General features: G+C 38.2%; 1 protein-coding gene across 1 annotated transcript in view; it reads left to right on the top strand.

The window, feature by feature from the left end:
• Rap2a (RAP2A, member of RAS oncogene family) overlaps nucleotides 1-11,576 on the top strand; it is a 37,013-nt gene extending 25,437 nt beyond the window's left edge. The window contains exon 2 of the mRNA XM_027938948.2: nucleotides 7,820-11,576. Within this exon, the coding sequence (XP_027794749.1) occupies nucleotides 7,820-8,057 (238 nt within the window). The 3' untranslated portion in view covers nucleotides 8,058-11,576. The remainder of the gene's footprint in view (nucleotides 1-7,819) is intronic.
• Nucleotides 11,577-12,910: the final 1,334 nt, after the last annotated feature.

Consider the following 12,910-nt stretch of genomic DNA (forward strand, 5'->3'; position numbering starts at 1 on the left):
ATACTCCACTGTTGTCCAAAGATTTTCAAATGTTAGAGAATTTTGGATTTCATATTTTTGGATTAGGGATGCTCAAACTGTACTGGCTTCTTTAAGATCTAGGATGTAAACCTCTATGTTATGTCACATCTATTGATTGTCTTTACCTTTGAGAATTAGTGATGTTTTCTTGGTTCTTTGTATGTTTGGTGATTTTAGATCCTATTAGACATTTTTTAGTATTATGTTGCTTAGACTCTTGGTCCTGTGGCAGTCTTCTGGAAAATTTTGGGTTTTTTAGCAGATAACCAACACACTTCAGTTCAGAGTGCAAACTCAAGCTCTCCTTCAGGAGAATATTCTCGTGTCAGTCTTGTTTTCAAAACCTTCACTGTTGTGTCTTGTGCATGCACCACTCTGGAGCTAATTTGAGACTCAAGCAGTGGTTTAAATTGCGGTTCAGTCCTCAAAACCTTTATTATACTCCCTTTAGTCTATCCCACTCATACAAAAATCATTTGAGCTCATGTTGATTAACACAGAATTAAGAATCTCTTTCTCTACCTCTGTCCTCTCTTAGATTCCTCCCACATGCTTCAGACCGCAGAGGCTCATTTTCCTGCCCTTCTAGCCAAAAATGTGGTGTTTCTTTCAGAGTTTTAGCTTTCTGCACTGCCATATGGTCCCACAAGTGGGCTCATCTTCTAGGCAAAATGGGGGGGAGGGGAAGGAGAAAGAGAAGGGGGAAAATACCCTGTGAAATTTAGGGAGCCCTTTCCCAGTTTCATTTGTCAGAAAAACAGATTTCTTTTTTATTTGATTTTAGTATTTTGTTCTGAATTTTTATTTGAAATCAGCCAGAGATAAAGACTTTAGTGGACTTCTGCCATTTTGGCCATAGACCTCAAGTGGCTTTTTAATGCAGCATTTAATGTGCCTGTGAGATGCATTTCTATCATCAGTTGGTCCATGTCAATCAAACTGGTAGGAATCTGCTTTGGTACAATATCAACTGTAGTAATTTCTATGAAAGCAGATTATTTTACACTGGTGTGATATCTCTAATATCTTTGAATATTTTCTTGGTATTATTACTCCTGGCACATAATTTTTACATAACATTTACAAATTTCTCTTGGTTCCTCTTCAGCATGCATTCTGGAACAAAGAGAAAGAGCAAAAGACTCTTTCCATTATTCAGTTACTCAAACAGCCCTATTTCAGTGGAGTATGTAGTCACTTCAAAACAAGTTTGGAAGAAGAGGCCAGCCTTATTTAGTGCATGTTTTCTACTCTTAAAAAGAGTATTGATGTTTCTGCTAGCAAGCTGTGGTAGAAGCATTCGAGTGCTAGCCAGAAGCAGTCCTCTCTTCAGATCTCCCATAATGTTTTCTGGGAAGATTGAAAAATATCAATCCTGAAGGTGGAGAAACAGCTCTGAAAACTTAAGCACTCTTAGTTGTAGTATACATTTCTGGATGTCCACTGAAGCTGTGTGTGTGGACAATTTGATGCACTCACCTAGAAATGTGGTTTTTCTGGTTCACAGAGTATGCAGAAGTTACATATATATGTATATATACACATACATTTTTCATGTCTTTGAGATAGAAGTCATACTTTTAGGTAAGTTCATCAGATTGCTGTTTATATTAGACAAAAAGTGGTTAGAGAAGCTTTATATGACACTAAAAGGGAAAGAATAACTAAATTATGGTACAGTTATGGATTCTATAAATTGGAATACTATTCAGCCATTAAGATAGTATATGCCATTTATTGAAATGGAAAACTCCATAATATTGAGTAAAAATTGAAGTTATCAAAGTAATTGCAATATTTTTTTTATAAAATGCATATCTGAATTTATATAGATGTGTGTAGGAAAATAGTCTGAAAGGATATACAACAAAAAATTTATAGCAATCATTCTCACAAAAGTGAAATTGAGATTGTTTTCCTATGTAAATATTGCTAGGATTTTTTTTTTTAATCATGATAATGTTGTTTAATTTGTGCAGAGAAAAGAAAGAAGAAAACCTGTTTTTATTTTGGGGTAAAGAAAAGGTTTCAACTGTGGTCTAGGCCAAACCTGACCATGCAGGTGGCTCTTCTCTAACCATTCTTCTTATTTTTTTTTTTAATCTTGCACAAAAAAAGAAAAGAAAAGTTTTCTACTAGAGGGCAAAAGAACTAGGACGCATGAGCAGGGACAGGGTGTCACAGACCACATCTCCTTACTCAGGGGCAAAGTTGAAACTCTGACTTTTATTACTAACATTTAACAAAACTGGAAGAAAGGACAAAGCAGGTTGCCTTTAGGCAAGGTTGTCATGAAAGTGATTGAAGCATCAGGCGTTTTGACTTTTCTCCTAATCTGAGGTTTTAACACTGGGTGGAAAGTTGAACAAGGGGACTTGGAAAAGCCTTTCTGATTCTCATTTCTCAATTCAAAGAGAATTGTACTTCAGCCTGCATATGACGAAGAATACAGCAGCAGGACGCAATTCTCACGAAGGATAGCATTCTTTTTTTGTTTTGTTTCGTTTTTTGGTACAGGGGTTTGAACCCAGGGGCACTTAAGCACTGAGCCTCATCCCCAGCCCTTTTTAAATTTTATTTAGAGACAGGGTCTCACTGAGTTGCTTAGCACCTCGCTGAGGCTGGCTTTCTGCCTCAGCCTTTTAACATGTCTCATGCCTTTAAAGGGAGAGCTGACAGTGGTGGCATCTGACTACAGTTGATCACTGGTGAATGAATGAGGAGGGATCCATTCTGCAGTTGCCACAATTTAAAGCCATAAGCTTTACACATGCAATGTTTGAGGTCACAAGGTCATAGATGGGACCAGTGATTCCTAAACTTTCTGAAGCTCAGAATCAGTCTTCAGAGCATGTGTGTATTATATTTCTTGATCCTTCAGATTTAGTAACTCCAGAGTGGGGCCCAGGAATCAGTATTATTCTTTAATTTTAGGTTGTTTTGATGATCAGCCAGGTTTAGATACTACCAGTATACATATGCACACACACATCAGGACAGGAATGAGATGTGAGAAAATCAAGTCCATTGATGACACATCAGATGCTTTTGAGGTATTGATATTTACAAAGCTGTGCACAGAGAGGACCATCAGTTCTACAACTAAGTGGGGTTTCATTCAACCCGTTAAGCACCCATTAAAAGAACTGTTTTTATTTATTCATGCTCATGAATACAATAAACAGTATAGAGATTCATGTCAATAAAACAAATGTTTGTCCACAGACCATGAACAGAATTATTTGTTCATGATTTGGACAGCCACTGTCTGACCCTGGTCTTGCTCTTGAGGGCACCACCAAGGACAATATGCCATTGTTGAGACACCTGCTAATGCTCAATATGCAGGCAAGATGGATCCTGCTCACGACCAGGTTATCGATAAGACATTGATTTGAGTAGTTTGGGAATTTTACATTTTCGGTTTCATCTCCAGAAAGTTTAGAAAGAGCAGGGAAATAAAAACAGGCCACAAACTTGTTAATGAAAGTAGAACATGAAGTGCAAAGAACTGCCATCGCTGCTAAGTGCCCAGTCTTCCTAAATAATAAGAGCAGGCCCTGCCCTCTATGTCATATTTGTCTTCTGAGGCCACTTTTAGTGCCCAGATCCTCCATCCTGAACATGTTTCCCATACCACAGGAGCCCTGCAGGAGTTGTGAGGGGCTCTTCACATCATCTCACAGGCTGGTTTGCCCTTCCTTGAATCACCAGGCATGAGCACCAGCTCGCACAGAGTCGGAGCCACAGCCCACTTGGAGTGTTCTCCCTGGTCCCTACTTCTCACACCCTTCATTTCCTAACTCACATGCCACATTCCCAGTGGGGCCTGTGCCCCCAGCATGCTCCCTGATCTGCATTTCTGTTTTCTTTTTCCTTTTACCTTTTAGTAAACCCGTAATTTACTTATGTTTATTGTTGGTGTCTGTGTCCTCTGCTAGACTATAATCAGTGTGACATGTTGTAAGTGGGGACAATGGTACTAGCACATAGTAGGCTCTTAACAAATAGGTATGTGTTAAATAGAAGAATAAGTGTATGATTCATTGAGTGCTTACCGCCAGTTAGGTATGTCACATCAGTCAGTTTTCAGTGTGGCCTTGGGTATTCACTTAATTATAAACATCTCCCATAATTGTGTTAGAGTGACCTTGTCAGGGAAGCATGGCGGCTCAGGTGCTGGTACATCTCTGACTCCTGCCTGTGAGTCGGAGTGCCCTGGCAGCAGCTGCTTTACTGGTAGAATCGAAAACGCTTTGGCCCCACAAGAGCTCAGGAGGGTTCCCTAAATTTTGGCTTCGCTCCTGTGCACTTATCTCTTCTAAAGATGAGCCTGTTGGATGTTGTTCTTAGAACAGGACCCAGCCCTCAGCCATTAAGCTGGTAAATGATAGGTGTTGATTGTAGGTGTGGCCCCCATGTCTGTAGTGATTTTTAACCTCAGAGTTTCAGCCCATCTTGGAAAGGATCTAGTCCAGCTCCTTTTAGACTGTAAGACACTGAGGCACCAAGAGATTAAGTTAATCTAAATTCACAGCGCGAGCTAGAGGTCCTGGTCTTATTTGGGGGTTTTAAGGAAACACCATGTTGCTGCAGCAACACCAGTTTCCTCTGTTGTTTCAGCAGGTGGCTTTGCCTCTTCTCACCCCCTTTCTTAGGGAGGATCCAGGTTCTTCCAGATCTTACTTCCCAACCAGACCTTATCTGTCATGCCAACCCGAAGACTTCTGAGCTCCCTCCCCGTAAGTGTCAGTGTTGTCTTTCCTAAGTCCCCAGTGTTTTGATAATGCTTTTCTGCTCTTCTTTTTCCTCATTACCATGAGGCTCAACAGGTGTGAGAGAGAAGGGACCGGCCAGTGTCAGGTGCTTTGGTATTGCTTTGAACTCCGTCTCTCTTGCCTAGTTTACCTCATTCCAGTTCCCTGACTTGCTTAGCTCCTCCTCAGGAACTTTACCACCTTTGATCAGTTTCGCTGGCTTCCTAACCCTTTGCCATTTCTCATTTCTTGAGAGTAAAGAAACATCCCCTGAAAAAAAAAAAAGAAAGAAAGAAAGAAACACCACCCTGCTTTTGTCTAGTACTTCATTTCTTAGCATCATCTCATTTGACCTTCATAGTAACCTTGTGTGTTAAGTGGGAACAGATACTCTCCTTCCTTTTTCATTGATGAAGAAATGGAATACAGATAAGTGGAGGAAATGATTTGCTTAGTCTTGCCACCTCTCATTGGCAGGGCTGGGAGCAGAGCCTTCAAATCATAGTTTAAAATATTTTCTGCTGTCCCAAATTTTAATGTTAACAGAAAGAGAGACAAAATTTATCACCATCTGGTATTCTGAAATCTACATAATTTTTCCCCTAAAGATTGTACTCAGTTTTAAAAATCTTCTGAGGATATTAATCTGCATTTTTATAGTGTCTTTAGCATCTTGATTTTAGAAAAGACCATTGACAGCTAAGTTGTATATAGAATAGACAGGTTCTCTGATACTGACTGGGTTTTCATCTACATTATTAAATGTTATTATGTGGACCTGTGTTTGCAATGTTGTGGTGGTCCTTTTGAGAATAAGACTACTGGTAAAGTTTACTCAAATTCTTGGTTTAAAAAAGTTGTATCTTGGTTTAAAACTTGGTGTTTACACACGTTTGTATATTAAAGTTGTATCATACAACTTAATAATTTGATATTTTTGCAAGTTTTGACAATCTGCATATTGTAATGAATCCTGTGCATTTAAACTAAGAGTATAAGAAATATTTTCTCTTTCAGTATAAAACATGGTCTAATACTGCATTTCAACCCAGAAGTATTTCTTAAAGTATTTGTTTCTTAACTAAAATAGAAAGTAATATCATATCTCCTTCCTCTTTATTATTAATTATTATTAACAGAAATTGAAATTATTTTTTAACTTAAATTCAACCAATACATTTTCCTTTATTGTATTAATGTTTATAAGTTACTTCACTGATGAGGAAAGTGTGTAAAGCATGCTGAGCCATGTGAGCTTCCATAGGAGAAGGACATACAGTTATATCTTTGCAAGTAAACACATGAGAACTGACATTGTGACGGTGCTGCAGCGGAGCTCCTCCAGCTTCTCTGCAGCACAGGTCAGTCAAGAGGGCTTATTTGCAGAGTAGCTGATGGGTGGTGCTCTGTAGCGCAGCTTCATTCTCTCTGCCAATTGTCCTTCCAGAGGCCAAGAGGTCCACACAATCATTTATATGTAAGAGTCCTAGAAGATGTTCAATGTCCTTGTGTCATGTGTTCAGAGCTCTCAGCATGATCTAAGACCAGAAATCACAAGGTACAGTTGATAGACTGTAAATTCAGAGTCCTTTGCTGGAAATTGGAGTTGTCCAGATCTATTTCCTACAAAATGATCATATCCAAATTCGAGATTTACCCTTGATATTACTCCCACTCATTTTTAAGCTGTTGTTGTTTTAAATTGCTAAATGGCACACTGCCTGCAGTATGCCCTCTTGTTGAGGCCATTCTTAGTCTGATCTAGTGCCAAAGAGAAAGTGAGATTCTGTTGGGAATATGTTTGGTTTAGCAAATTAGAGTGAGTACAGAACCATCTTGATAGGATGATAAAATTGTTCAAGTACTATAGCAAACAGTAACTATCTGCCTATTATTCAGTTTCCTGAACAATGAAAACTGATGAATCCTGCCTCAGTAAAGTCTTGACTATGTGGTAGTTTCCTCTTCTTACAGATGAACTGTGTCTGGTCACATTTGGTATCACTAGTGTGCAGTTTTGCTATTCCCCTATAAATCAGAGATGCATTCTGCTTAGGGGAACACACATGGGTGCGTGCCCTCCCCAGTGCCCCCCCCCCATTTGTACTAGAAATCACAAAAAGCACACACACACAGAAAACCCTTTTGAAATGACCTTTAAGGTGAAAACAGTGGTCTTACGAAAATACATTAGCTGCATTTCTTAGATGATGCACAGTAAATGTGCAGATCAGCACCAGGTATTTTCCACACTATGACATCTGGAGCAGCCATTGTAAAGATAATCATCTTTATGTCTCAAAATAATTTAGGACCTCTTTTCTTTGTTCTTATCACCAGCTTTATCAATTTAACTTTTTCCAAACATAGTTACTCAGAGACACTCTAGTTAAAAAGGAAAGAGATAAATAACATTGAATAAGGCTAATGATTGAAATGTTTAATACTTGTCAGTCTAAAAAGAACCATAATTGTTTCTCTTTCAATTAACTAATTTGTAACAGTCTTTTAATAAAGAGATGAGATATTGTCATATTTGGTGGTTTTCATCTTAATGATTTCCATTTATTTTGGTTTATTATTTAGGGACTCTTAGAACATTATTGGTTTTGAATACTTACAGAATATAGTAAAATGCTGACAATTATAAATTGTTTGTTTACTCACTAAAGCTAATTATTACATGATCACTGAAATTTTGAGTGAGCATCTCTTAGAACAGAAAATATTTCAGATTAATCTAAGAGGAGTTAGTCTGAGATTCTGAGAATGATTTCCCAACTATATCTGGAAAGGTAACTTGACTTTTAAAGGATGTTTAATTGATTAATTAAAAACATCATTTTGAAAAACTCATTTTATGATCCATTCTGAGAGCATCTTCAAAATGCCCTCAGGTAGGTGTCAAGCCAAGTAGTGCAAATACTTTTTCATGCAACTGAAGAGACCATGGTGGAATTTGGTGGGAAAAGAGAAAATTAATTCTACCTGTGTAACTTCATGCTAACTGCTACGTTATGTGTGTTTTGTTTGTTTTGTAGGTATGAGAAAGTGCCAGTCATCTTGGTTGGGAATAAAGTGGACCTGGAGAGTGAGAGAGAAGTGTCCTCCAATGAAGGCCGAGCCCTTGCGGAAGAATGGGGCTGCCCCTTTATGGAGACTTCTGCCAAGAGTAAAACAATGGTGGACGAACTCTTTGCAGAAATCGTGAGGCAGATGAACTATGCTGCTCAGCCTGACAAAGATGATCCATGCTGTTCTGCATGTAACATACAATAGCATCCAACTCTGGCTGTCCTGGTCAGGATTTGCCCGGTATCGTAGGCGATAGAAACTTCGTCTACTCCATCACAGAGTTGGCAGGATGCATAGTGTGAATCTCCAGTGCACTGCAGCTCTATTCACAAACGAGCAGTGACTGTCAGCCGATGTCTCTGAGTACATTTGGGTTCAGTACCTACAGTTTTCACCATCGTCCTCAGTCTCCTTTGTGCATCTGCAACTTGAAGGCATAGCCCATCCATCTACAGGGTGATCTAGTTTGAAAACGTTGACGGCGTTGTCGCCGAGTTGACAGAAGCACCTGTTGTATAAATTTAAAATAATTATGAGGGAGAAAACAGAAGAATTCCTACGACCACTTAACAATTAAAATATTTTGTCTTCTTTAAAAAAAAATAAGTAAAGGAGAAATATTTTCCTACGAGAGTACTGAATTTCAGGAATCGGGATGGAGTCTCTAACAGTGAATTCCATCGAGTGAGAGAACAGCTGGCCTGCCCACAGCGTCGCAGGGAAGCCTTGCTCAGCTGACACGTTTCTGTCTCTCAAAGTTGACGCTTAATTATAGATGTTCTCCTAATTTGTGACATGGAACTAACTCGTGCATCAATCCTTGATAGAGAAAAAGTCAGAACAAGGTTGTGTGGAAATCCAGTCTGGCTCTAGAAACCGTTCAGTCACCTGCTTGGCCACGGAAATGGAGGCCGTCACGAGGGTTGGATCCGAGTGAAAACTCCCAGCCCAGCCTCCGTTGCCCGAGCAGGGCTGGTCTTTCCTTACTGAACAAGAAGGAAGCAGCTGAGGGGGAGATGCCTAGCCTTACTAACAGCAGCACTGAGTAGATGACTAGCACCACCACGAGAGGAAAATGAAGCCATGTTGCAGCCACAGGTTCCCGTTCGCAGAAACCGCACAGGACAGCACAGATATCTGGCATTTTTACGTTCGTTAAAGCAGCCAATTCCTCCTTGCCTTTAAGGGCTCTGGTTATGATGTGACCTTGGCTAACCTGCTCTGGAAATCCAGTTTGCTGTAGCAGAGCTTTATTGCAGGCATTTAAAAAATTGAATAACCATGTGAAATAATTTGGGCTTAAAAGTAGAACATAAATTATAGAGTGGAAGGTTAGGGACAAAAAGCCTTTTATCTTTAATTTGCCTGGAGAATTCTATAAAGGTTTTCTTATAACAATTTTGCCCTGATTACTGAAGTGGCAAATAAAGCTAGAGTGAATATTTTGTTTTGAAAAGGTGCTCAAGGTCTGAATTTTTGGTTTCCATAGCCGTGAAGTATTTATCATTTGCATGAGTAATGGCACAGGAAAAACCTATTCCGGAGTTTTACAATCAAGTGTAGAAGGGTTTTCACCTCACTTCAGAGTTAGAAATGCTGAAGAGATTATCTCGAGCCCGCCCTCTGGAGATAAATTTGGCCTTCAGAACTGCAATATCACTGAGCCTGCAATATACCTACCACCCCACATTTTCTTGGTTTCAGTCTTGTGCAAGTAACCTCTGGTCTTATGTGTGTAACTGAGGGAAGAGTGTGTGTTTGTGTGTGCATGTGTGTTTATCGTTCCTAAGAATTTGGCACAAGTCGGAGATAATTGCCTATACTGAGAATCTATACTGCAGAATATAGTGTATTGAGAACATTTTTTTCTTTGAAATTATTTAAGTATCTTTTATACATCATTGAAATCGTGGGTAGCCCCCGAGTGTTTAGTAACTGGCATTAAGCTTACAGATAGAAATAAAGGTTGATAGTATTTTTCATAGAGAAGAAAACTGAAGAAATAATGTGGGTGAAACCAGGCCGTGGTTGTTAGAGAAATCTTTGAATTGTGAATATTTACATTCTTCAGTATAATTTTTTATAACCTTCGATTGTGAAGCACCTTGTTTATAGGGCAAAAAGTTTTAATCAATTTTCTTGAAACAGATTTCACTGTGTAAAAATTGATTTAACTCAAACACATAGAGAAATCAAAGATTCAACAAGGATGGTTTATCTACTGAAGTAGAAATATTTATTAATGAATTGGTTGAGTTTTGAAGCCTCTAACTTCTAGTAATGATCATTTTCTTAGAATTTCATAATTCATAGCAATTTATGATAACTAAGACTACATATTAGAATCAGCTGTACAGATTCCACGTTTTCTATCATGGATTGCTATGCAGATGTGAAAAATAGGTGAGAAAATGAGAGGTCTGGCAACATGTTAGGTGGAAAAGGTGAAAATTTGGGGCTTCCTGAGAAGGGTTTGTCAGACCAGGTGGACTTTTACCATAAGGATATTACTAAAAGCTGATTCGGCTCCCTGACCAGTGTTGCCACGCAGCCCTCTGTGGGAGTGACAGAGCATAAGTGGTCCCTGAGCGGGAGTCCCTCCTCTACCCTGTCAGCCTTCCTCTGGCAGGAATCCAGCTCGGCCTGAATGAATGTGTTTGCTGAGATGGGAATAAAAAGCTCAAGAACAGAAAGATTACACTTGTTGGCACATGAAGAAAAAAATAGTGGCTACAGAGGAGAGTTGGTGACTGTGGGTCACTATTTATTTTATGCCCTGATCAGACTAGCAACTACTTAAGTGGAAGTTTTTCTAACATGCCTTAAAAATATTATGGTTTGATCCAAAGACCCACTTTTTCTTTAGCTCTTGTGATAAGGTTTTCTTTTGTTTTTGACTTTGATTCAAAGGCAGCATATTTTTAAGTTCTTTTTCTTTTAATGTTGCAACTTTGGGGTTCCTTTAAGCTGTGATAGTGATGGTAACTGATGCCTTTCATTTTGTTCAGCTTACACAAAACAAGCCAGCATCTGATCAGAAGTATTACATAAAAATCTTCCCTTAAACTATTGAAAGGTGCTTTGATGATTTTCCCCTTCGGTTTGTAGATTAGGACTGAACTTTTGCAGTTGCCATCATTTTTTCTGTGGTAAAACTACTGATATTTGCTTTTCGGTATAAAAGAATGTTGCCTAAGAACGTCTGGTGTTTGTTTTCAAGGGTGGATTTTCCAGTGTGAATGTTGTCAGTATCTGAATGTGAAAGTGTTTTGTTTTGTCTGTTGCTGTTGGGTTTTTATTTTTTATTTTTTTGGATTTTATTCTTATCAATAGTCCTGTGTTAGCGCTGGTTAAGCTTTAATTGTCTCTTTAGCCAATCAGATGTTAAAGACTATGGGGGTCTTTTTCTTTGTTCTTTTTTTAACTTGTCATTGTGCATCTATTAAATCTTGATCAGGGTTTCAAGAATGACTGCAGTAGGTTTTGAAAACAGACTTGTCATTATTGATTTGGGGTTTCCCAGAGATATAGTTCACAGTTAATTGTTCAACTCTAATACAACTGACCATTTAAAATTGAACAACAGTTTATTGTTTTGTAACAATGTCAGTTGTTAAACCTTGACATTTCAATTAAAACATGAATTGTAGTTATAACTCAATGCAAATTCAACAGTTGTATTTGGAGTTAAATTATTTTAACAAATAAATTTATTTAATGAAACTCTTGGTTTTGTTTTTTTGTTTTGAACATGCTCATGAGTGAAATTATTTATTTCATGCAGAAACAACTACGAATTTGTCATGTAATGAATTTAGTACTCTTCCTACGGAAATATTTAAGCTGAATTAAGTTGAGAATTCATCAAATAATGGTTGGCCATTTCTATAACCTTGAAAAATAAAAGTAACAGGAGGAAAATTTTTAAATGAGTCATTTTGAATGAATATAAATGTACCTTTATAAGTGATTTTTTTATGATTGCCTAATGCTAAAGTTAACAGAATTTTTCTAGATAATTAACATTAATTCGCAGTTGGTTTATGATCATGCCTACATCACCAAAATGTTTCAGTGTTCTAGTGACAACCAGAGGCTGTAACAGGTCATGTGGGTCTGCAGGGCCAGAGGCTGGGGCTGCTGGCTCTGCAGGGCTGTAGGCCGCCTGTTCTATATGGGGCCCTGTGAAAGTTGACAGATGTTAATTGTATGCGGCCTTCAGCTGCTGCGATAAGGCTCCCATTCATTCCCTCAGCCAATTTAAATGATGCCTTTTGGTTATGTTGCCTTCAGACTCTGTCAAATGCCCTGGCAACATTCCACCAGTTGAGAAGCTTCATTGTTTTAGAATATAAGAATAATCTGAATGAATATAACAGAGGCACTGTAGACAGAATCTCAGATATTTAAAAGAAAATGTGCCTCTATTTTAGTAGTTAATATCTGCTGGTTAGCTTCATAATCTCATTTGAAGTTTTCATAAAGTATTTATAACTATCAAAGAATAATATTTTAAACTTATCTAATTATAATTTCAATTGAGAAAATGTCTTTAAAGCTGAAAAATAGTATTTTGTTTTGTTTTCAATACTAGAGATTGAACCCAGTGGTACTTTACCACTGAACTACATCCCCAACCCTTTTCATTTTATATTGAGACAGGTTCCTAGTTGCCTGGGATCACAGGCATGTGCCTCTGTGCTCAGCCTGAGAAATAATATTTTGAAATTCTCTCAAGTTTTACATTTATAGTTTGTTAGAGTTCCATGAATGAAAATCTAAGTAGCTGACAGAATGAAGTGTCACCCTGTTAGGAACCCAGCTGACCTCTAAGACCTGTGAAGCAAAAGATATTGTCACAGAAGCACTTGAAAGGCTCTTGACCTCATTTCTTAATTTAAGATAGCTCTATTGCCATGTAAATACTAATGATACAGAGCATGGTGTTTTTTCAGTATTAGCTGAAGGGTTTTTGTTCTCACCTGCACACATGTGAAGTATTGTTTCAAAAGATTTGCCTCTCTTCTAGGTATAGTGATGTATTACTTCTTTCTATG

This window comes from Marmota flaviventris, chromosome 4, assembly GCF_047511675.1.
Source record: "Marmota flaviventris isolate mMarFla1 chromosome 4, mMarFla1.hap1, whole genome shotgun sequence".
Taxonomy (NCBI): domain Eukaryota; kingdom Metazoa; phylum Chordata; class Mammalia; order Rodentia; family Sciuridae; genus Marmota; species Marmota flaviventris.